Source organism: Saccopteryx leptura, chromosome 6 (genome assembly GCF_036850995.1).
Source record: "Saccopteryx leptura isolate mSacLep1 chromosome 6, mSacLep1_pri_phased_curated, whole genome shotgun sequence".
NCBI classification, from domain to species: Eukaryota; Metazoa; Chordata; class Mammalia; order Chiroptera; family Emballonuridae; genus Saccopteryx; species Saccopteryx leptura.
The window spans coordinates 191,826,028-191,851,087 of record NC_089508.1 but is presented as its reverse complement, the minus strand read 5'-3'; the positions used below and the strand labels follow the sequence as shown (position 1 = coordinate 191,851,087).

Below are 25,060 nucleotides of genomic sequence, written 5' to 3'. Positions count from 1 at the left end.
AGAAAGGCAACATTAAAATTTTTTTTTAAGATTTTATTTATTAATTTTAGAGAAGGGGGAGAGAGGGAGGGGAGGAGCAGGAAGCATCAATTCCCATATGTGCCTTGACTGGGCAAGCCCAGGGTTTCGAACCGGTGACCTCAGTGTTCCAGGTCGACGCTTTATCCACTGCGCCACCACAGGTCAGGCGCAACATTAAAATTTTTAAAAAATTAATTTTAGAGCCCTGGCCGGTTGACTCACTGGTGGAGCATGTGGGTGTTCCAGGTCCAATTTCTGGTCAGGGCACACAGGAGAAGCACCCATCTGCTTCTCCACCCCTTTCCCCTCACTTCTCTCTCTCTCTTTCTTCCCCTCTTGCAGCCATGGCTCGATTAGGAAAGTTGGCCCCAGGTGCTGAGGATGGCTCCATGGCCTCTGCTTTAGGCGCTAAGAAGAGTTCTGTTGCTGAGCAATGGAGCAACACCCCAGATGGACAGAGCAATACCCCCTACAGGGCTTGCTGGGTGGCTCTGGTCAGGGTGCATGCAGGAATCTATCTTGGTCTCTCCACCTCTCACTGAAGAAAAAATAAATTTTAGAGAGCGGAAGAAAGAAGAGAAACGTCAATCAATTTGTTTCACTAATTCATGCATTCCTTGGTTGACTGTTTTATGTTCCCTGACCGGGAATCAAATCTGCAATCTTGGAGCATTGGGACAATGTTCCAACTAACCGAACTACCTGTCCAGGGCCACATAACAACATTTTTAATGGTTATAAAGTGTGCTGTTGTATGGAATTTCATAATTTATTTGCAAATTATACTGTCTTCTTATTTTTGGTATTGCGACGAGTATTGTAGTTACTGTAATTTTTTTTTTTTTGTATTTTTCCGAAGCTGGAAACGGGGAGAGAAAGTCAGACAGACTCCCGCATGCGCCCCACCGGGATCCACCCGGCACGCGCACCAGGGGCAACGCTCTGCCCACCAGGGGGCGATGTTCTGCCCCTCCGGGGCGTCACTCTGCCGCCACCAGAGCCACTCTAGCGCCTGGGGCAGAGGCCAAGGAGCCATCCCCAGTGCCCGGGCCATCTTGGTCCAATGGAGCCTTGGCTGCGGGAGGGGAAGAGAGAGACAGAGAGGAAGGAGGGGGCGCTTCTCCTATGTGCCCTGGCCCGGGTCCCCCGCACGCCAGGCCGACGCTCTACCGCTGAGCCAACCGGCCAGGGCCCTGTAATAATTTTTTAAGATTAATCATTTTGCTCATTCTTAAGCTGTTCCTTAGAATAATTTCCTGAAAGTGGAAATGATGAGTCAAAAGTATTTGCATTTTTGAAGCTGTGGAAACATATACATTACCCTTCAGAAAGCCTACCATTCCAATCAGCCAGGCATCCCTAATCTTTGAGAGTTATCTGGAGAAGTATAGTTTTAATTGTTTTTGTCAGGCTAAATGCATCCAGTATTATTTTATATGAAAATCATGCACAAATAAAATTCTTTTTTTAAAAAAACGATTTTATTTTATTGATTTTACAGAGAGAGGAAAGAGAGAGGAGTGAGAAGTATCAACTCATAGTTGCTTCACTTTAGTTGTTTACTGCTTGCTTATTGTATGTACCTTGCCTGGGCAAGTCCAGGGTTTCAAACTGGTGACCTCAGCATTCTAGGTGGAGGCACTATCCACAGCAACACCACAGGCCAGGCATTAAAATTCTTTAATAATACAAACTTTGGCCCTGGCCGGGATCTCTCAAGAGTCATCTGGATATTCTAAGGTTGCGGGTTCCATCCCTGATCAGGACACATACAAGAAGCAACTAAGTGGAACAACAAATCAATGTTTCTCTCTCTCTCTTCCAAATCAATAAGATAAAATTTAAAAAGTACTGTTTTTGCACGTTGCGAGTCTGATTTTGAGACCTCAAATCTGAAAAGCTTGTATTACAGTTAAACTGATCTGCGCTCTAAGAATTATTTCCAAGAGCATTGTGTTGGAGACCAAGTCATCAGCGACATCTCCACGGGTCAAAAAGGGAGGAAATTTGAAGATAAGGGCTTCAAAAAATTAATCTAGTGTGGCCGTGGAGTCACTTGGAAAAGACTGTCTCAGGTTTAAAATTTCAGTTGAAAGCTTAGCTTCAAAACAAGTGGAATTTTTGTTGTATTTCTTTTTGGAATCTGGTTGTCATTTCCCTTTTTGTGTGGTTTAACGGTTGACCAAAATAGGTTCAGTTCTCATTGACACGGGTCTTGTAGATGCTTTTGATTTTTCCCCCCCTCTTTTTAAAATTAATGACAGAGTCCCTGTTGTGTCTGCAAAAAGTAAACATTTGGGTTACAATTTTTGCAAACACCGGATTCTTAACAGCGTTGTACCCAAGTCTTGGCGTGAGATGTGAGCGCTCTGATTCAACGGAGGGTGCTCACGTATCGAGGACACCGAGCAGAGGCAACCGGGAGCGTGGATTACCCGGGTGTGGGGAGTACCCAGCATGCTGCCCAAGTAACAGCCCACCAGGATGCCTGGGCCTGGGGGGCGTCCTTGGGAGAACAGCGCGTCCTTCAGGAAAAGGCGGGGCCCGCGGCAGGCCCCGCCCCTTTACAGAGGCGAACGGGGCGGCCGGGCGGGACTTCCGCTCCGCGGGGCTACTTCCGGGTTTGTTGGCGATCGCGGCTGGGGGAGCGCAGTGAGCGGCTCTGGGCTGGTGGGCGGGCTGGGCTGCGGCCCACGCGGGGCCCGCGATGCTGGGGGGCAGCTCCGACGCACCGGAGCGCGAGGCCGAGGAGGACGGGGCGAGGGCTGCCCTTGCGCCGCCTGCCATCGATTTCCCGACGGAGAGCTCGGACCCCAAGTATGATGGTGAGGGACCCGAAAGGCCGCGGCGGCCCTCCCTTTACCCCGCGTCCGCTTGAGTTCCCGGATGCAGCGAGGGTCGCTGCGGGGCCTGGGCAGACTGGGCGGGGGCCCCGGCGATGCGGTGCGGAGGGCGGCGGGCGGGGCGGGCCCTCTGGGCAGTGTAAACAGGTACTGAAACGGGTGTGGGAGACCCGCTCGTTTGTTCACGTTTCTGTTCTCGGTCTCCCCCGCGGACTCGGGGCGTCCGCGGGCCTTTCCAGCTCCCAGGCCCCCAGGCCCGGTGGTTTGGTCGGGCGGTGAGCAGGAGCTTTGTCTGCTCCTAGGTTGGGACTTTGCAGATGGTGCGCGCAGAAACCGGTTTGGATTGAGCTTTGATTTGTTGCGTGTCTTGTCTTGCTTCACAGCTATAAAGACTTCTCTTCGGCTACACAAGAAAAATGCCCGTTTTCTTGAGGTTTGGGTTTTACTGGGACATACGGTGTTAAGTCTGTCAAGTTCTTGAACGACATCAAGTGAGGAGTGCTTAAAACATTGACAAGCATTCTCAAGTATCCAGTGTTTTGTGCAGTAGGCTCTTTAATTGCTACCAGTTTTCTTTTTGAAATTTACCTTTATTGAAAATGTTTTATTTATTGACTTTTGAGAGAAAGGGAAAGAGACACTGATCCGTTGTTGCACCCATCCATGCATTCGCTGGTTGATTCCTGCATGTGCCACACCGGTAATTCTAGGCACCTTCAGATGACGCTATCACCAGCTGAGCTCTCCGGACAGGGCTGTTTTGGCAGTTTTGAAAATTAAATTTTGCTATCAAGAATGAATGCATTGAGAGAAAGCAATCATTGAACAACGAAGGAACCGCAATGAAGAATTGATGCTTCTCATCTCTCTCCCTTCCTGTCTGTCTGTCTCTGTCTGTCCCTCTCCTTGTCTCTCTCTCTGTCTCTGTCACAAAAAAGAGAAGGGAAAGAAGGAAAGAAAAAAAAAAAGAATGAATGCATTGATACAGGGAGGTTTTTACTATATGGTAGTTCAAATAGGATGATTATAGGGAATACACAGTTGAAGCACATAACAACTGTTAATGTGTTAAAATTGATTTAAAGGTGCAAATCGAGTTGAAAGGTTTTAATCGCTTAAATTCTTTGATTTTTATCCTTTATACCACCTGTAATTCTTGATTCCCAAGGAAGACAAAAACAGACTGGTGGCCATTAACAGAGGAGAGTTGTAAGATAACTATTTTACAGTGGACAAACTGATTTTTTCCATAGGTAAGGTGGTATATTAGAGCAGCTCCATAATACATACATAGGGTTACGTCATAGGAAAAGTCCAGGCTATAAACACGCAAGTCTGTCCTTTCTGTAGCATTGTGATAAGGTTTTCTGCAAACTGAAGATTATTCTTGAAGGGTGTGATCTTAGATTACCTTCTAAAGTTTCCTTCTCCTAGGTTACTAATAGTACTGTTGTATTTACACATTGCATTTTCTTCCAGAGAGGCTCAGAATATCCAGACATAATTTATTTTTTCATGGGAAAAGTAAGGTCTGTGAAAAATTGAGTTTCATTTGCAGTAGACATAAAAACGGAGTACTTACATGGTTTCTTGAAGGGCTTCTGTCTGATGTGAGGAGATCACCCTGCCAGTTAATGATGGAGTCAGATGTAACTCTAAAGCCTGTACTCTGCAGGAGTTACTGTGTTGGGATTCTGCTAGGGCATCAGCCTTTCATCAAAGTTACTGTCATTGGTCCCCACCTCCCCTTATTAGAAGGAAGACCAACAGTAAGCCCATTGTCAGATTCATTTTCTTGATATATTAGGTTCATTTGACTCCATGGACCAGCTAATTTTTTTTTTCTTATTAAAAAGTAGAATTTTCTCGTTATAGAACATGAAAAAGTACGAGTATAAAGAAGCATGAAACCCTCCTAATTTTAATCTTACCCTTTTTAACAATTCTGTATAGGCCCTGGCCGTTTGGCTCAGTGGTAGAGCGTTGGCCTGGCGTGTGGGAGTTCTGGGTTCGATTCCCGGCCAGGGCACACAGGAGAAGTGCCCATCTGCTTCTCCACCCCTCCCCCTCTCCTTCCTCTCTGTCTCTCTCTTCCCCTCCCGCAGCCGAGGCTCCATTGGAGCAAAGTTTGCCTGGGCGCTGAGGATTGCTCTGTGGCCTCTACCTCAGGCGCTAGAATGACTCTGATTGCAGCAGAGCGGCACCTCAGATGGGCAGAGCATTGCCCCCTGGTGGGCATGCCAGGTGGATCCCGGTCTGGTGCATGCGGGACTCTGACTGCCTCCCCGTTTCCAACTTAAGAAAAATACAAAAAAAAAAAGAGCCCTGGCCGGTTGGCTCAGCGGTAGAGCGTCGGCCTAGCGTGCGGAGGACCCGGGTTCGATTCCCGGCCAGGGCACACAGGAGAAGCGCCCATTTGCTTCTCTACCCCTCCGCCGCGCTTTCCTCTCTGTCTCTCTCTTCCCCCCCTGCAGCCAAGGCTCCATTGGAGCAAAGATGGCCCGGGCGCTGGGCATGGCTCTGTGGCCTCTGCCTCAGGCGCTAGAGTGGCTCTGGTCGCAACATGGCGACGCCCAGGATGGGCAGAGCATCGCCCCCTGGTGGGCAGAGCGTCGCCCCTGGTGGGCGTGCCGGGTGGATCCCGGTCGGGTGCATGCGGGAGTCTGTCTGACTGTCTCTCCCTGTTTCCAGCTTCAGAAAAATGAAAAAAACAAACAAAAAAAATAAAAAAATAAAAAAATAAATAAAAAGAAAAAAAAAAGAAAAAAAAATTCCGTATATATGTGTCTGTACATATAGTATATATACATGTTTTTTATTTGCTGTGCCACTGCCTGGTTATACATGTTGTTTAAATGCAAGTGAAAATGTATTTTAACTTAAAAAAATTTTTTTAAAGATATTGTTTATTTTAGAGAGAGGAGGGGGGGTAAGCATCAACTCATAGTAGTTGCTTCTCCATGTGCTTTGACCTAGAAAGCCTGGGGTTTTGAACTGGCAACCTCAGCATTCCAGGTCAACACTTTACCCACTGCCCCACCACAGGTCAGGCAGACTTTAAAAAACTGTTAATTTATTGAGTTTTAGAGAGAAAGAGAGGAAGGGAGACAGAAAGAGAAACATCAATTTGTTTCATTCATTCATGCTGTCATTGGTTTATTCTTGTACGTGCCCGGACCAGGGATCAAACCCACAACCTTGATGTGTCTGGATGACACCCTGACCAAGTGAACAACTCAGCAAGGGCCTAGGCTGTCCTCTTAACAGAAGGAAGCCATCCAGACAGGAGGCGTTCTCCCTTGTTTGCTTGAATATTCATTCAGGTTTCTACCTTTGTGCACATGATGACTACCAAAACTTCTCCCTTCCTCTAATGGTATCTTTCTGCTAGTCTTCCAGCTTTCAGAACTTAACTCACAATTCAATTCCAGAAGTCTGTCTTGATAAACCCCACTAAGATCAACTGTTATGTTTTGTGCTTTTTGTCATTCTGAGAATTTACCATTTATTACAATTGTCTTCCTTTTTTAATTTTCAGAATCGGATGTTCCAGCGGAACTCCAGGTATTAAAAGGACCCCAGCAGCAGCCGACCTTCCCTTTTGCAGTTGCCAACCAACTACTGCTCGTTTCCCTGCTGGAACACTTGAGCCATGTGCATGAGCCAAACCCACTCCGTTCAAGACAGGTGTTTAAATGTTAGTAAGGATAAATTCATCTTGCTAAATAAAACTTGGAAAAAGTAGTATGTTATTTAATGCTGTGAGGCTGAGAAGGAATGGGTATATAATAATTTTTTTCCCCCCCGAAGTGAAAAGTGCCCAACCGGGATCCAGCCGGCATGCCCACCAGGGGGCAACGCTCTGCCCTTTGGGGCATTGCTCCATTGCAACTGGAGCCATTCTAGCACCTGAAGTGGAGGCCATGGAGCTGTCCTCAGTACCCGGGCCAACTCTGCTCCAATGGAGCCTTGGCTGCGGGAGGGGAAGAGAGAGACAGAGAGGAAGGAAAGGAGGAGGGGTGGAGAAGCAAATGGGCTCTTCTCCTGTGTGCCCTGGCTGGGAATCAAACCCAGGACTTCTGCACGCCGGGCCAACACTCTACCGCTGAGCCAACCGGCCAGGGCCTATAATAATTTTTAATAAGTATTAATAGTTTACATTTCTTAAATTCATTTTATATTTTTGCTTTGGGTAATTCCTTATGATTATAATTACTGGGGCCCCCAAAAGATTAATAACCATAAAAGTGTGCATATTGAAATATCTATGACATGATGATTCACATAATTTGTGAAGCTCTCTTACGGTGTTCATTCTGAACCAGTTCTTGACCAGAGCGCTGGAACAGCAGTATTTTGTGTTGTTGAATAGAAAATGGTTTTCCTTTACACACTAAATGTGTGGATTTCTTTTCCTGTGCTCACCAATTCTCTGACACTAGCTGGGTGTCCTATAATTGAATTCTGACGCTATCTACATGGACTTACTGTCATATACCACAGGTTAAGGGCTCAGTCCCACAAGGCTGCCCTTAGTTCAGATGCCAGTTGCAAGTAGTGGGTCCCTAAGGCCCTTAGGTACTCACACATGTGTCTGACTTGCATATAAATTGGGATGTCCACTATTCCTCCTTTCCCCAGTTTTGATAATTTGCTATAATGACTGATAGTACTCAGGGAGACACTTATGCTACAGGTTTATTATATAGTAAAGGATTTGAAAACGGATACAGGTGAACAGCCAGATAAAGAGGCACAGGGGGTGAGGTCTGGGAGGGACCCAAGTGCAGGAGCTTCTGTCCCTGTGGAGGTGGGCGTGCACCATTCTGCTGCCACTTGGATGTGTGTACCCTGAAGCTCTCTGAACCCTGTATTTTAAGGGAAGCCTCATTATGTAGCATGATCCATTATGAACTCAGTCTCCAGCTCTCTCCCTCTCCAGGGAATGGGGTCTGGAGCTGAAAGTTCTGATCTAATCACGGCTTGGTCTTTCTGGTGACCAGCTGTCATCTTGAAGCTTTCTAGACCAGTGGTCCCCAACCTTTTTTGGGCCACGGACCGGTTTAATGTCAGAAAATATTTTCACGGACCGGCCTTTAGGGTGGGACGGATAAATGCACAAAATAAATGACCGGTGTAAAAACTGGAATTTTTAAATATGATTGTCGAACTTACGAGACAAGCGTCAAGAGTGAGTCTTAGACGGATGTAACAGAGGGAATCTGGTCATTTTTTAAAAATAAAACATTGTTCAGACTTCAATATAAATAAAACGGAAATAATGTAAGTTATTTATTCTTTCTCTGCAGACCGGTACCAAATGGCCCACGGGCCAGTACCGGTCCACAGCCCCAGGTTTGGGGACCACTGCTCTAGGGGACCCCAGCCACGTTTTAGCATTGCAAAAGACATCCATCACTGTGGAGATCCAAGGAGCTCTACTGTCAGGATTGGATCAAAGGCCAAATATTAGAAAAGCTGCTTTAAGCAGCCTGAGCACTTAGGAATTATAAGAGTTTTAGGAGCTGTGTGCGAGGAACCAGAGACTAAGACCAAGTCTGTTTCTTATTATACCACAGGTGTTGAAAATGTTTATTTTTATTCCTGACATAGTTACTTATAGGAGAGATGTAAGCACAGAAGTGAGCAGAATTGTGTTGTGTGTTGTTCAGCTCATTGACTGAGATCAATGTGGCCCTCTAATAACTCCAACCACAGAGTCTAAGGATCTTTTCTACCAAAAAATTCTTTCCAAGTCTTGTTTGTTGTTAGAAATCCTCAAATTAATAGATATCTTTGTGTGATCTTAGAATGCAGTGTTTTACTTAAAGGTAGATTATCATTTCCATGACTTTATGGCACATGAAAAATGGTGAATATATGTATATCATCTAATATGTGGTGGGAGATGGGTTTTATAGAAGGGGGTATTGTGTAGGAGCTGAAGCATCTATAGCTAGAAATTATTGCTCTCACAGTATAGAAAAGCAGATTATAAAAGAAGAAAATGAAAAGCAGATTATAAAGATTTTAATAAAGATATCTTGCTCCTAATGAAAGCAAATTTGCAAATCTTACTGATTTTAAGATTTTTTTTGGAGGGGGGGAGAAAGAGAAGCATCAACTTGTTGTTTCACGTAGTTGTGTACCCATTGATTGCTTCTCATATGTGCCCTGACAGGGTTTGAACTGGTGCCCTTAGGGTTGAGCTGGTGACCCTGGGATTGAGCTGGCAATCCCAGTATCAGACCAGTGACCTTGGTGCTCCAGGACAGCACTCTATCCACTGCACTATCAGCAGGGCTTTAAAATATTTTTAAATAAGTTTTTAAACAAAGTCTATTTAAATAGATGATTTTGATGTGATTCAGTTAGTTGATAATCTGAAAGCAGAGTTTTCTGCATAGATAGATACCCTCTGTGGATCTGGATTCCTTGAATGAGTTAGACAAGCACTTCTGTAGAAACTTCTGCAGAGCCCAGTATTGTGACTTCAGACCTGACTTTCTCTAGTACTTGTTTTGTACACATACCGCATATGTGCTTTTTCTGTGCTGGTTAAAGATATTCCATAATAGAAAACAGTAATTAACACTCAGTTCTAATCATTTGTTCTCCTGCCTTTATTCTTATCTCAGTGCCTGTCTGCAAAGTGTAGTATGTTTGAATGTCAGAGACTACTTTGATTACATTTTTCTTGCTTTTTAAAAAGGTGGTGCTTAGTACTCTACTGACCAATCAGGAATGGTGAGCAAATGACTGTTCAGTATCAGAGCAGTAATCATAGATGTGCTCCTGACCGATGAGTGTACCAATTATTTCTTCACTTTTACAGGATTCATCCCCAAATTGTAGTGCATGTCTAAACGTAACATTTTTCTCTTTTTAACAAATTGAAAACCATTTTTTTATTGATTTATTTATTTTAGAGAGAGAGAGAGAGAGAGGAAAGAGGAGAGAGAGAATAAGAGAGAAGTATTCATTTGTTGTTCCACTTAATTGTGCACTCATTGGTCGCTTCCTGTATATGCCCTGACCAGGGATCAAACTTGTAACCTTGGTGTTTCGGGACAACCTTCTAACAGACTGAGCTAACCAGCCAGGGCAATGTAACTTTTTTCTCATAGAGGTTATTATTATTACCCTGTATGCTCTGTGTACTCTTGAAAATAGCCACTTTATTGATGGCCTGATTATTTTCTGTATTCTCTCTCTAGTACTTTGTCAGACCTTTATCAAGATGGGGCTGCTGTCTTCTTTCAGCTGTAGTGATGAGTTTAGCTCGCTGAGACTACATCACAACCGAGCCATCACTCATTTAATGAGGTCCGCTAAAGAGAAAGTTCGTCAGGTAAGCCCTAGAACACCTGCTTTGTATGCGACAGAAACATTTTTACGTATTTCAAGAGGACTATATTTTAAAGCGTTACGAAATCCTGGTTATAATGCAGGTTGATAAAAATGTTAACTTGAATTTGTTTATTGAACAATGATTCATGAATGACTACTATGTGTTTGGCTCTTCTGTATGTGTTGGGGTGTGAGTCGTGAGCGGAATAGACCGGATCCCAGCCCTCATAGAGTTTCTGTTGTGAAGAGGCCTGGAAACAATGGAAAAATAAAACGCTGTAAATATAAGTGGAGGGCTAGACGGTGGTCAGTGTTAAGGAGAAACGTGAAGCAGAGAAGGGACTCAGAGAATGTGTGACTTACAGAGGGTGGCTGGGAGGGCCTCCCTGAGACTCAGTAAGTCAGGAGCTGAGGTTGAGAGAAGGAGCCAGGCAGATAGTCTGGAACACAAGCACCCTAGCAGGGGCACAGGGACTCCCCAGGGACTCCCCAGCCAGAGCTGTGGAGGTGTTTGGGGCGTGGCGCTGACGGGCAGCCACATGGCTGGAGCCATCAAAGAGGAGCGTGAGGGGCGGAGTCGGTTTTCGAGGAGCTGGGTAGTGAGACCACCGTCATGTCTTTGGTTTTTACTCAGTAAACAGGGAGCATTGTTGGGTTTTGAGCAGATGAGTGACATCATCTGATTTATGTTTTAATGGGGTCAACCAGTTGCTGTGTTGAGAATAGACTCTGGGGGCCAAGGGCAGAAGTAGAGGGACAGGCAAGAAGAGATGGTGGCGGCTAGGAATAGGTGGTAGCCGTAGAGACGTGAGAAGTCAATTTCTGCATGCTTTTTTTTTTTTAAATTTATTTATTTATTTATTTTTTTTTACAGAGACAGAGAGTGAGAGAGAGGGATAGACGGGGACAGACAGACAGGAACGGAGAGATGAGAAGCATCAATCATTAGTTTTTCATTGAGCATTGCAACACCTTAGTTGTTCATTGATTGCTTTCTCATATGTGCCTTGACCATGGGCCTTCAGCAGACTGAGTAACCCCTTGCTGGAGCCAGCGACCTTGGGTCCAAGCTGGTGAGCTTTTGCTCAAACCAGATGGGCCCGCGCTCAAGCTGGTGACCTCGGGGTCTCGAACCTGGGTCCTCTGCATCCCAGTCCGACGCTCTATCCACTGCGCAACCGCTTGGTCAGGCTATTTCTGCATGTTTTGAAGGTAAAACTCAACAGTATTTGCTGCTGGAGCTCCTTGGTGCAGTCTCAGCTTTGTCCCTGGAGCAAGAATACATGGTAGCTTTTTTTTACCAGTAATCTGGTAAGAGAAGTATTTTCTTTTTTTTTTTTTTTTTTTTTTTTTAAATTGGAAGGCATCTTCTTTCTATTTTTTTTTATTTTTCATTTATTGATTTTTTATTTATTGATTTTTAGAGGGGGGAAGAGAGAGAGAGAAAGGAGAGGAGCAGGAAGCATCAACTCCCATATGTGCCTTGACCGGGCAAGCCCAAGGTTTCAAACCGGCAACCTCAGCATTTCCAGGTCGATGCTTTATCCCACTGCGCCACCGCAGGTCAGGCAAGAGAAGTATTTTCAACTGTAAACTTTTAGGTAATGCTGAAAAAGCCATGAGTCTTTTTTTTTTTTTTTTTTTACAGAGACAGAGAGAGAGTCAGAGAGAGGGATAGACAGGGACAGACAGGAATGGAGAGAGATGAGAAGCATCAATCATCAGTGTTTTTTTTTGTTTTTTTTTTTGCGACACCTTAGTTGTTCATTGATTGCTTTCTCATATGTGCCTTGACCGTGGGCCTTCAGCAGACCGAGTAACCCCTTGCTTGGGCCAGCGACCTTGGGTCCAAGCTGGTGAGCTTTTGCTCAAACCAGATGAGCCAGTGCTCAAGCTGGTGACCTTGGGGTCTCGAACCTGGGTCCTCGGCATCCCAGTCCGACTCTCTATCCACTGTGCCACCACCTGGTCAGGCTTTTTTTTTTTAATACCATGTAAGCATTTGGGACTGTTAATATGACATTGAAGTTTCATGGGTTCTTTATTCCATAAAATTTTCAGAATGCTTTTAAAAATAATTTTTTGATTTTAGGATCCTTGTGAGGATAACTCTCATATCCAGAAGATCAGGTATGTATTAAATACTTTCGTGGTTATGTAAAGATAGAACTATCCTAAAGAAGTCAAGATTAAGAATTAACAAATTTAATCAGAAATAGTTTTGGGTTATGAAATACTGTAGCAAGTATAGTTTATGAAAATTAAAAATTTGTTTTAAACAAATTAAATTGCTGCCCCAAGATTTGCTTTACTTCTCATTTCCCTCCTTTAAATTTTTTTAATCTTCTTTTTGCTCCTGAAAAAGTTTTTTGAAGCTTCTTTTTTCTTTTTTAATTTTTCCTCCTTTATGATCCCGTGTTCCCCTCATTCTCTGGATTCCATTCTGCCAACCCTTAATTCAGTCTCTTAGGAGAAAATCATTGAATTTCAGCTATATTTAGGAAAGATTAGTGTAAAAATCTGTAACTTATCTGGATTGTTACGAAATTTAAGTGACTTTATTACTGAGCTCCAGTAATCAACTTCTTGTTAGTGACTACTAATCACTGGTAAAATACGTAAAATAGATTAATGACCTCTTGCTATCTTCATTACTCTGTAGGTTTGTTTAGCGAGTGTTTTCTTCATAGAAAGCGAAAGATTTGCTTTTACTCATCCTCTCCAAATTGCCACGATTTAGTGATGAACCAGGCTGGCAGGTTCGTTAGTAGTCACACAGCGAACATGAAGTGCCCTAGAGCAGTGGCCCCCAACCCCCGGCCACGGACTGGTACCGGTCCGCAGAGAAAGAATAAATAACTTACATTATTTCTGTTTTATTTATATTTAAGTCTGAACGATGTTTTATTTTTTAAAAATGACTAGATTCCCTCTGTTACATCTGTCTAAGACTCACTCTTGACGCTTGTCTCGGTCACGTGATACATTTATCCGTCCCACCCTAAAGGCTGGTCCGTGAAAATATTTTCTGACATTAAACTGGTCCGTGGCCCAAAAGTTGGGGACCACTGCCCTAGAACATTGCGATGCTCTCTTGTTCTGTTGTTGTTGATTTTGATGCTCTCAAGTTTTACTACTGACTGTCTTTAACTTTCAGATCAAGGGAGGAAGTAGCCTTGGAAGCACAAACTTCACGTTACTTAAATGAATTCGAAGAGCTCGCCATCTTAGGAAAAGGCGGATATGGACGAGTGTACAAGGTTGTTTTTCATATGTTCTTTTTTACCGACTGCTCTAAATAAGTGTACTTTTGAGAAGATGTCATTATTTAAAGTACGCAAAGGAAAATTCCTAGAAATCATTTATACTTACTTTTCATTAAGATTTGTCATTTATGGGGAAGTGGGCAGATTTTCATTTTTTTCCTAACCACATTGTGGGGGGTGTATAGGTGAGTTTTGGAAACTTTGAGTTTTGTACTCTAGTTAATTTTAACTTAAAATGAACTGTGGTGCTGTGATTTGGGTTTGGCAGCCCTTTCGCCTGGGCTCCCATTCTTCAGACCTGGAGCTTCTGGGAGGAGGGCTTTTAGTGCTGTTTGAGAAGCTTCTAGTCTAGCTGACCCCGCCCACTTCCCTGAATATAGTCAAGAGGACACGTGTCTTTCGCTGAATTTTATCCCTTTGGCTAGCTTGGATTATCTAAGTTCAGGTTAAAAGAACTTTATTCAGTTGAAATTTAATGACATGATATATTTTGTCTTTCCCTCTACTTTTTAGGTCAGGAATAAATTAGATGGTCAATATTATGCTATTAAAAAAATCCTGATTAAGGGTGCAACTAAGACAGATTGTATGAAGGTAAGATTTTCAGAATTTATTTATTTTGAATAATTGAGTATTTTAAGTTTGTTTTGAAAGTGTTTTGAGAGGGGGGAGAGAAAGTGTTTGTGTTTCTGTATGTGTATGTGTGTATTTGGCAAATACCAGTTGGGTTATAGTAATGGGTTATATCGGGTCGGGAACCGTTTTGGCTGAGAGAGCCATAAATGCCACATATTTTCAAACTAGAAAGCCCGGCGGTCATACGAAATGACCGCTGTTCTAGATATTATAAATTGTAATTAAAATGATTTGTGCAAAGGTGTCTGCTAATTCAAACTGAATTACCCAGGGCAGGCAGCGAGGACGCCCCTTTGCTTAGTGCCTCACGGAGTTTCCCCCTTCTACTTGCTTAATTGCTTAAAGTAGAGTGCAGTGAAGGAAACCACTGGCGGTACATTTCTTAAGAGCCACTGCTAGCTCAATAAATAAAGGTGATTTAAATAATAATGATGATTAGTCAATAATTTATTCAAGAGTGGTGGATAATTCTCAGTTAGTGGAACTACAATGTTTCTGTACTTGCAACATTGAGAAAATCCTTTCTTGCCACGGTCAAATCGATTAGTTTCTAACTTGAAGTTTAAGGACTGACAGTGTTCACATTTAATATTCACGTCACCAAAGGAATGCTCAAAAATTAAAGTTTCTCCGTTTGAAACTGTTTTAATCCTTTTTGCGTTTCGGTCAGCATTACTCTGTCGTTTTTTTTGCATTTCTCTCCTGCCTTTGTTCAAGGGACTCATTTTGTCGAGGCAGGCTTTTTTGTCTTGCATCTGAGGCAAGCCTTGTTTCTCTATGCTCATCAGTCTCATTTTGCCGAGAAAGACGCATTTGCTCTGTGACTGAAGCAAGCCTTGTCTTTCTCTGCTCAGTGGTTTCTTTTTGTTGAGAAAGCCGTTTTTGTGCAGCTTTAGCTCCTTTTCTCTCCTCTTTAGTGCTGTATTTTCTAGGAGGCATTCTTAAAAGAAATTACGTTAAGACGTAGTTTTTATGTAAAACAGATGATTGCCAATGCAAACAAATGTTCACCTTCCCCCTGACACGCTCAATTTGCGTTCAGCCGTGGCAACTTCACCCCATTGGCTAGTACAGTTACGCAAGCAACCAATAAGCTATCGGCGACAAACAGACACTTAAGCCGCATATAATAAAGATGTAAGTCCGTGAGAGCCATACAACGACCCATGTACGTTACGCATTATCCAATAAAAATTTGGTGTTGTCCCAGAGGACAGCTGTGATTGGCTCCAGCCACCCGCAACCATGAACATGGAGCGGTAGGAAATGAATGGATTGTAATACGTGAGAATATTTTATATTTTTAACTTTTTTTTTTTACTAAAGATTTGTCTGCGAGCCAGATGCAGCCATCAAAAGAGCCACATCTGGCTCGCAAGCCATAGGTTCCCAACCCCTGGGTTATATAGTAACATAAACAGCAAGACTAAATTTTTATTTGACTTAATTTTTAAAAAAAATATTTTATTGATTTGAAAGAGAGAGAGAAACACTGATTTGTTGTTCCACTTAGTTGTGCATTCATTGATTGCTTCATGTATGTGCCCTGACGGGATCAAACCCATAAATAACCTTGGCATATTGGGACAATGCTCTATCTAACTGAGCTACTTGTCTTGGGCCTTGACTTAATTTTTTATAGACATTTCTGACCACATTTCAGTTCATTGAGGGGGGAATTAATTTTTTAACTAAATTATTCGTATACAGTACAACTCATTTTATAAAAACATGAGTTCAGTCCAGGTCCCAGTCTTCTATCTGACATTCGGTGTCACCTGGGCAAATGACGTAGTCCTCTAAGCCACTTCTGTCTCTGTCTTTGAAATAGTCATGACAACATGGTTTTATTTACCTTGTGGACTGGACTTCCTTATAGGAGAATGTTTATAAATGAACTATGCAAAATATAAAGTGCTGTACACATGTAAGTTTAGTGGTGTTAGCAATTGCACTGGTCTCTCAGAAAGGCATTCCCATTATGTTAATAGTTGAGATTGTCTGCACAGAGGACTTTTACTGTTTGCTCTGGAACCAAGTGGTATTGACACCATGATCATTGAACAAACTGTCAGTAAAGCCTCATCTGAGTGTGTGTCTGTCTCCCTAGGTACTCCGGGAGGTGAAGGTGCTGGCGGGGCTGCAGCACCCTAACATTGTAGGCTATCACACTGCGTGGATAGAGCATGTTCATTTGGTCCAAATGCAAGGTAAGCAGTTCGGGTTCGAGTTGAAGGTTGGCAAAGCCCAGCCCGTCGGCCAGATCTGGCCTACTCCTGTGTTTGTGCATCCCATAAACTGAGAACGACTTTGTTCCCCTTGCATTTTATTTATTTATTTTATTTTATTTTATTTTTTTTACAAAGGCAGAGATAGGCAGGGACAGACAGACAGGAACGGAGAGAGATGAGAAGCATCAATCATCAGTTTCTCGTTGCGCGTTGCGACTTCGTAGTTGTTCATTGATTGCTTTTTCACATGTGCCTTGACCGCGGGCCTTCAGCAGACTGAGTAACCCCCTGCTGGAGCCAGCGACCTTGAGTCCAAGCTGGTGAGCTCTTTGCTCAAGCCAGATGAGCCCGCTCAAGCTGGCGACCTCGGGGTCTCGAACCTGGGTCCTTCCGCATCCCAGTCCGACGCTCTATCCACTGCACCACCACCTGGTCAGGCTCCCCTTACATTTTAAAAAATATTAAAAGGCATCAAAAGAAAAATATTTTGTGGAAATTATATGAATTCTATATTTTTAAAAAAATGGTTTTTGATTTTAGAGAGAGAAAAGGAGAGAGAGACAGGAACATCAATCTGTTCCTGTATGTGCCCTGACCAGGGATCAAACCAGCAACCTCTGCAGTTCCGATTGACTCTAACCAACTGAGCTTTCCTGCTAGGGCTGAATTCTACATTTTAGTGCCAATAAGTACAGTTTATTAGAACATAGGCACGTGCACACGTATTGTATGTGTTGCTTTTGTATTATAACAGCAGAGTTGAGTAGCTGTAGCAGTCTCTTAGGGCCTGAAAAACCTAAAATATTTATTACCAGTCCTGCACAGAGAGTTTGCTGATCCTTTGAATAGTGGAACAGCTGTTTTATAGTTCTTAAAATGTGCCAGTCATTTGAATAAACTCATACTTGACTTTGCCATGACATTTGGTCATGACATTTTTTAGCCAGGTAGTTCCATTTGGTATTATTTGTATATTTTTAGTTCTGCCTTTGACTTAAATTAGAAAATTGGGCTGCTTGAAGATTTGTTTTTGTGTTTGTTCGGCAGAGAGAATCTCTTTTCAGTTGCCGTCTTTGAAAGTGATCTCTAGCTCGGAGGATGACAGGTATGTGGGCTGCTGGTGGCCTTTACCGGTTAGCGATGTCCTCTCACCTGCAGTGGGAGCCTTTGTCTTTTGTTATTAGGAGCTCAGAAGTGTTTGAGACTTTTTGTTTTTTTTTATTTTCATTATGAAATGTTAAATTATTTCCTCCCCTCAGTTATTTTTTGTCAGTATTTTACTTTTTTTTTTTTTTTTTGAGAGAGAGATGAAGGGGAGGGGGAGGGAGGGACAAAAAGGGGGAGAAGCATCAACTTTTTGTTCCACTTAGTTGTGCTATTGATTGCTTCTCCTATGTGTCCTGAGCCAGGCTTGAACCTGCGACCCCGGGGGTTGTGTAGGCACCCTTGGGGTTGAGCTGGCGCCCTCTGGAACAGGCTGGTGACCCCGGGATGGGTGACTGGGCTCGAGCCAGTGCTCCAGGAGAAGGCTCTGTCCCCTGCTCCGCCAGCTGGGGCGCCTGCCAGTCTTTTATAGGAAGGTGGCTGCTCAGTAGATTTGATACCTTTTTTTTTTTTTTTTTTTTTTTTTTAGGATTTTACCAGTTAGGTTCATGTAGACTTGAAGGAACAGTTGAATTACTTTTTTTTTTTTTTTTTTTTTGTATTTTTCCGAAGTTGGAAACGGGGAGGCAGTCAGACAGACTCCCGCATGCGCCCGACCGGGATCCACTTGGCATGCCCACCAGGGGGTGATGCTCTACCCATCTTGGGGCGTCGCTCTGCCGCAATCAGAGCCATTCTAGCGCCTGTGGCAGAGGCCACAGAGCCATCCTCAGCGCCCAGGCCAACTCTGCTCCAATGGAGCCTTGGCTGCAGGAGGGGAAGAGAGAGACAGAGGGGGAGGGGTGCAGAAGCAGATGCCTGTGTGCCCTGGCCGGGAATCAAACCCGGGACTCCTGCACGCCAGGCCGACGCTCTACCACTGAGCCAACCAGCCAGGGCACTCTTTTTTTTTTTTTTAATTGAGTTACTCTTGATCTTTTTTTACATTGATTATTATTTTTACTGGTTTTTTTTTTCTCCAGAGATCAACATGATGTTAAAAATGATGAAAGTAACGGCTCATCCATTATTTTTGCCGAGTCTACCTCAGAAAAAGAAGAATCCTTTGGAGAACCTGGCATTGAAAATCAGGAAAACAGATTGGTGAACTACACAACCAATTTAGTCATAAGAGACGACAGTGAATTAGAATCATCCATTGAGCTCCAAGAAAATGGCTTGGCTGAGTTGTCTTCCAGATCAGCTGTTGAGAAACAGCGGCCGCTTAAGCTTAATTCAGACTTAGGGAATTTCACATCCACTGGGGAATCTTCTGAAGAAAACTTGAACTTGGTGGGACAGACAGAGGTAGATTCCTTTCCCAGAACCTCCCGATTTCCTGTTGGGATTGGATATGACCTCCCCTCTTCCTCCGCTGAGTTCCTGCCGGGCGCGCCTCCCTCTCTCTGCAGTAGCCCTCCCACCCTGAGTGGTCTCTTCTTTCCATGGTCCCCTGTATTTGGTCTCCCCTCTCTCACGTACTGAACTCATTTTTTTCTGGCTCATTCTTTCCTCTAGATCAGTGGTCCCCAACCCTTTTTGGTCCATGGACCGGTTTAATGTCAGAAAATATTTTCACGGACCGGCCTTTAGGGACGGCTAAATGTATCACATGACCGAGACAAGCGTCAAGAGTGAGTCTTAAGTCTTAGATGGATGTAACAGAGGGAATCTGGTCATTTTTTAAAAATGAAACATCGTTCAAACTTAAATATAAATAAAACGGAAATAATGTAAGTTATTTATTCTTTCTCTGCGGACCGGTACCAAATGGCCCACGGACTGGTACCGGTCCGCGGCCCGGGGGTTGGGGACCACTGCTCTAGATCCTCTCATTGACATGCCCTGGAGTGGGGGTGTCGTGCACTCTGTTTCTGTTGTGTTAGCATCACACTGTAAATACGTATTTATGTGGAAAGATATTCTACGTTTGGAGCATAGCTTTAAAGAGGGTCCAAATAGGATTACCAGGTTGGTTTTCAGGAGACTTTTGTTGATGGTTACACAGACCTGCCGGTGAGACTCCCATGTACTCTCACCAACTATCAAGTAGTATGTTAAAAAACACTTGAACATTAACAGGGTCTGCACATAACTGGTCAGATCCGGTTACAAGACTGTATACACATGCAGAATTAACTCCTGTCAAAAATATGTGGCCATGTATGTGTGTTTTCTTTCTTTTTATTTTTTATTATGTTTCTTTTATTGATTTGAGAAAGAGAGAAAGCCGGGGGTGGGGGAAGGAGTAGGAAGCATCAGTTCATAGTTGCTTCTTACATGTGCCTTGAGCAAGCCTAGGATTTTGAACTGGTGACCTCAGCATTCCAGGTTGATGCTTTATCCACAGAGCCTCCACAGGTCAGGGACATGTGTTGTTTTTGTGTTTGTTTTTTATGAAACATGAAACTTGGAATAGGTTCACTTGGATACAGAGGAGTTAGATTTGAGGGACTTTTAATCAGAATAGCTTTCTTTCTCTGTAATAAATGTGGAAAATTTTCTTGATGCCTAAACCAGTGGGCTGCAGTGAACTCCATTGTTGCTTACCTTTTCTGGGTTAAGTTATTGCTGTGTACAATCTGAAGTCATCCAGAGTGCGTCTATACTGTGGGATTATACACAGAGTAACCGAATACCGTACAGCCATTTTTTTTTTTTTTTTTTTTTTACAGAAACAGAGTCAGAGTGAGAGTGAGGGATAGACAGGGACAGACAGACAGGAACGGAGAGATGAGAAGCATCAATCATTAGTTTTTTGTTGCACATTGCGACACCTTAGTTGTTCATTGATTGCTTTCTCATGTGCCTTGACCGTGGGCCTGCAGCAGACCGAATAACCCCTTGCTCGAGCCAGCGACCTTGGATCCAAGCTGGCGAGCTTTTTGCTCAAGCCAGATGAGCCCGCGCTCAAACTGGCAACCTTGGGGTCTCGAACCTGGGTCTTCCGCATCCCAGTCTGACGCTCTATCCACTGTGCCACCGCCTGGTCAGGCCATACAGCCATTTTTTTAAATTTATTTTTATTTTTATTTTTTGTATTTTTGTATTTTTCTGAAGCTGGAAACGGGGAGAGAGACAGACTCCCGCATGCGCCCGACCGGGATTCACCCGGCACGCCCACCAGGGGCGAGGCTCTGTCCCTCCGGGGCGTAGCTCTGCAGCGACCAGAGCCACTCCAGCGCCTGGGGCAGGGGCCAAGGAGCCATCCCCAGCGCCCGGGCCATCTTTGCTCCAATGGAGCCTTGGCTGCGGGAGGGAAGAGAGAGACAGAGAGGAAGGATGGGGGGGGGGGTGGAGAAGCAAATGGGCGCTTCTCCTATGTGCCCTGGCCGGGAATCGAACCCGGGTCCCCCACACGCCAGGCCGACGCTCCACCGCTGAGCCAACTGGCCAGGGCCATACAGCCATTTTTTGACACTTGATCTTAGCTTTCAAAACTTTTATGTAGTGAGCAGACCAGACGGTTTCAGTGCCTGTGTCACATTGGAGAGCTTCTGCCTTTTGACGCATGCCTGACTCCAGCAGCCATATCCCTGTCATTTGGATTATGACACACAGTGTTAAATATTGCTTTCCTTCACCTTTTTCACTAGACTTTGGGCCTCTTGGGCAGGCCTGTGTCTGTCACCTCTGTTCTCGTCTCTGAGGCTAGTGCTTGGCCCAGAGTAGGCAAGTGAGTCCTTGTTGGCTAACTGAATGAAGAGTGTCGGTCGAGCAGAGATGGGAGCCAGTGTCCTGTCGCCCCTAGGTGCAGTACCACCTGATGCTGCACATCCAGATGCAGCTGTGTGAGCTCTCCCTGTGGGACTGGATCGTGGAGAGAAACCGGCGGGGCCGGGAGTGTGTGGACGAGTCTGCGTGTAAGTACCCCGTGGGTCTGTAAGTGCGGGACTGGGTCGTGGAGAGAAACCGGCGGGGCCGGGAGTGTGTGGACGAGTCTGCGTGTAAGTACCCCGTGGGTCTGTAAGTGCGGGACTGGGTCGTGGAGAGAAACCGGCGGGGCCGGGAGTGTGTGGACGAGTCTGCGTGTAAGTACCCCGTGGGTCTGTAAGTGCGGGACTGGGTCGTGGAGAGAAACCGGCGGGTTCGGGAGTGTGTGATCGAGTCTGCGTGTAAGTACCCCGTGGGTCTGTAAGTGCGGGACTGGGTCGTGGAGAGAAACCGGCGGGGCCGGGAGTGTGTGGACGAGTCTGCGTGTAAGTACCCCGTGGGTCTGTAAGTGCGGGACTGGGTCGTGGAGAGAAACCAACGGGGCCGGGAGTGTGTGGTCGAGTCTGTGTGTAAGTACCCCGTGGGTCTGTAAGTGCGGAACTGGATCGTGGAGAGAAACCGGCGGGGCCGGGAGTGTGTGGACGAGTCTGCGTGTAAGTACCCTGTGGGTCTGTAAGTGCGGGACTGGGTCGTGGAGAGAAACCGGCGGGGCCGAGAGTGTGTGGTGGAGTCTGCGTGTAAGTACCCTGTGGGTCTGTAAGTGCGGGACTGGGTCGTGGAGAGAAACCGGCGGGGCCGGGAGTGTGTGGACGAGTCTGTGTGTAAGTACCCCGTGGGTCTGTAAGTGCGGGACTGGGTTGTGGAGAGAAACCGGCGGGGCTGGGAATGTGTGATCGAGTCTGCGTGTAAGTACCCCGTGGGTCTGTAAGTGCGGGACTGGATCGTGGAGAGAAACCGGCGGGGCCGGGAGTGTGTGGACAAGTCTGCTTGTAAGTACCCTGTGGGTCTGTAAGTGCGGGACTGGGTCGTGGAGAGAAACCGGCGGGTTCGGGAGTGTGTGATCGAGTCTGCGTGTAAGTACCCCGTGGGTCTGTAAGTGCGGGACTGGGTCGTGGAGAGAAACCGGCGGGGCCGGGAGTGTGTGGACGAGTCTGTGTGTAAGTACCCCGTGGGTCTGTAAGTGCGGGACTGGGTCGTGGAGAGAAACCGGCGGGGCCGGGAGTGTGTGGACGAGTCTGTGTGTAAGTACCCCGTGGGTCTGTAAGTGCGGGACTGGGTCGTGGAGAGAAACCGGCGGGGCTGGGAGTGTGTGGACAAGTCTGCTTGTAAGTACGCCGTGGGTCTGTAAGTGTGGGACTGGGTCTCCAGATGCTTTAGAGGGGGGGTATCACCTTTTTTAAACCAAAGAAACAATTATGCCAACATTTTTCAAAAGCAAATAAGTGAAGTTAATTTTCTCTGTGATACAAAGTTTGTTGATGTTGAAGCAGTAATGTGCTAGAATTTAGGTAAATGATTTTTTTTTTTTCCAGAGACAGTGAGAGTCAGAGAGAGGGATAGATATGAACAGACAGACAGGAAGGGAGAGAGAGATGAGAAGCATCAATCATCAGTTTTTCGTTGCAACACCTTAGTTGTTCATTGATTGCTTTCTCATATGTGCCTTGACCGTGGCGCTATAGCAGATTGTATAACCCCTTGCTCAAGCTAGCGACCTTGTGTCTAAGCTGCTGAGCTTTGCTCAAACCAGATGAGCCGCGCTCAAGCTGGCGACCTCGGGGTCTTGAACCTGGGTCTTCCACATCCCAGTCCGACGCTCTGTCCACTGCGCCACTGCCTGGTTAGGCTAGGTAAATGATTTTTGGCAGAAAAGATGTTCTTAAATTTTTTAAGTAAATAGTTTTATTATTTTTTTAACCTGAAAATGTGGTGCTCTTACAAAAAGAAACCTTTAAAGAAGCTTTTCTAGGAAGGCATGTGGTCAAAAGTTTGTGTTCCTCAAGGTCCCAGTCGCCGTCCCTCCCCTGCAATTGCATTTCCTCTTGAAATATTGTCAGGTTGGTATTTTCAAAATATTATAACAGTGATTCTCAGCTTGGGCTGCACATTGGAATCACTTGGGGAACTTTAAAAAGATGTCATAAAAGAAAACTTTACAGTAAAGAAAGCTGACAAATACCACCTCAGAGATTAAGGCTAACATCAACAGTGATAACTTATGTTGATAGTTTGTCCTCTTGATAAGATACGATGAGAGGACACTGTATCTCTGGTCTGGTCTTTCTCCCCAAACCAGTAGCCCCAGTTGAATCATGAGAAAAACATCAGACAAATCCCAACCAAGGGGTATTCTACAAAATGCCCTGCTAGTACTTCTCGAAATTCTCAAGGTTATCGTAAACATGAACATTCTGAGAGACTGTCACAGACCACAGGAGCTTCAGGAGACATGACAACTAGATGTAGTATGGTGTCCTGGTTAGGACCCCGAACAGAAATAGGACATCAGGTTAAAAGCATGGAAATCTGAATAAACTGTGGGCTTGTATCAATATTGGTGCATTAATTATACCATATTGAAAAGCCCTTCTTAAATTCCTACCCAGGCAGGAGGTTTGTCACTTCAGGGTGAGGAGAGTCATAGGAGAGGCACTTACAGTGGAATCATTGCTTATACACGTGTGTGTGCATATACACATCCCTATGTTGTATGCTAGGTAGTGTAACTGAAAGTTTTATTAGTATGCAGTGTTCTTTTCTTGAAGGTCAGTAATGGGTTGGTGTTTTGTTTTGTTTTTTAGGTGAGGAGGGGAGATAGTGAGACAGACTCACATGTACCCCGACTTGGATCCACAGGGCAATCCCTGTCTTGGGCCGATGCTTAAATCAGCTGACTTATTTTTAGTGCCTGAGGCTGATGTGCTTGGACTAACCAAGCTATCCTCAGCACCTGGGGATACCAGTTGAGCCACTGGCTACAAGATGGGAAGAGGGAGAAAAGGGAAGGGGAGAGAAGCAGATGGTTGTTTCCCCTGTGTGCCCTGACTGGGAATCAAACCTGAGATGTCCATACATCAGGCTGATGCTCTATCCACTGAGCAGACCAGCCAGGGCCTAGGTTGATGTTTTTTTGTTTGTTTGTTTTTTCTTCCATTTTTCCGAAGCTGGAAACGGGGAGGCAGTCAGACAGACTCCCGCATGCGCCTGACCAGGATCCGCCCGGCATGCCCATCAGGGGTGATGCTTTGCCCCTCTGGGGCATCGCTCTGTTGCGTCCAGAGTCATTCTAGCGCCTGAGGCAGAGGCCACAGAGCCATCCCCAGCGCCCGGGCTATCTTTGCTCCAATGGAGCCTCGGCTGCGGGAGGGGAAGAGAGAGACAGAGAGGAAGGAGAGGGGGAAGGCTGGAGAAGCAAATGGGCGCCTCTCCTGTGTGCCCTGGCCGGGAATTGAACCTGGAACTCCTGCACGCCAGGCCGACGCTTTACCGCTGAGCCAACCGGCCAGGGCCTAGGTTGATGTTTTAAAATGACTAAATGCAGAAGAGCTAGTGAGTTTTACTGTATTACTAAACTTGGCTAGAAAACCTCAGGATTTTATCTTTCTCAATTTTTATTTGGTTTTAGTCCTATAAATCTGTGTACCTTCTAAATTCACATACTCTGCCCTCATATTAACAGGTGATTTAAAATTTTTTTTTCCATGTACTTAATTTGTTGTTCTTTTTTTTTTTTTTATTTAAGATTTTGATGGATTTTAGAGAGAAGAGAGGTGGGATGGAAGAGCAGGAAGCATAGTTGCTTCTCATATGTGACCCAACCAGGCAAGCCAGGGGCCTTTAACTGGCGACCTCAACA

The 25,060-nt window shown here is 45.0% G+C and overlaps 1 protein-coding gene across 1 annotated transcript in view; it reads left to right on the top strand.

Moving 5' to 3' along the window:
* Window positions 1-2,631: 2,631 nt before the first annotated feature.
* EIF2AK1 (eukaryotic translation initiation factor 2 alpha kinase 1) overlaps window positions 2,632-25,060 on the top strand; it is a 38,896-nt gene continuing 16,467 nt past the window's right edge. The window contains exons 1-10 of the mRNA XM_066342314.1: window positions 2,632-2,846; window positions 6,403-6,561; window positions 10,082-10,215; window positions 12,307-12,344; window positions 13,372-13,474; window positions 13,994-14,074; window positions 16,227-16,326; window positions 17,395-17,452; window positions 18,474-18,798; window positions 21,242-21,353. Of these exons, the coding sequence (XP_066198411.1) occupies window positions 2,729-2,846; window positions 6,403-6,561; window positions 10,082-10,215; window positions 12,307-12,344; window positions 13,372-13,474; window positions 13,994-14,074; window positions 16,227-16,326; window positions 17,395-17,452; window positions 18,474-18,798; window positions 21,242-21,353 (1,228 nt within the window). The 5' untranslated portion in view covers window positions 2,632-2,728. The remainder of the gene's footprint in view (window positions 2,847-6,402; window positions 6,562-10,081; window positions 10,216-12,306; window positions 12,345-13,371; window positions 13,475-13,993; window positions 14,075-16,226; window positions 16,327-17,394; window positions 17,453-18,473; window positions 18,799-21,241; window positions 21,354-25,060) is intronic.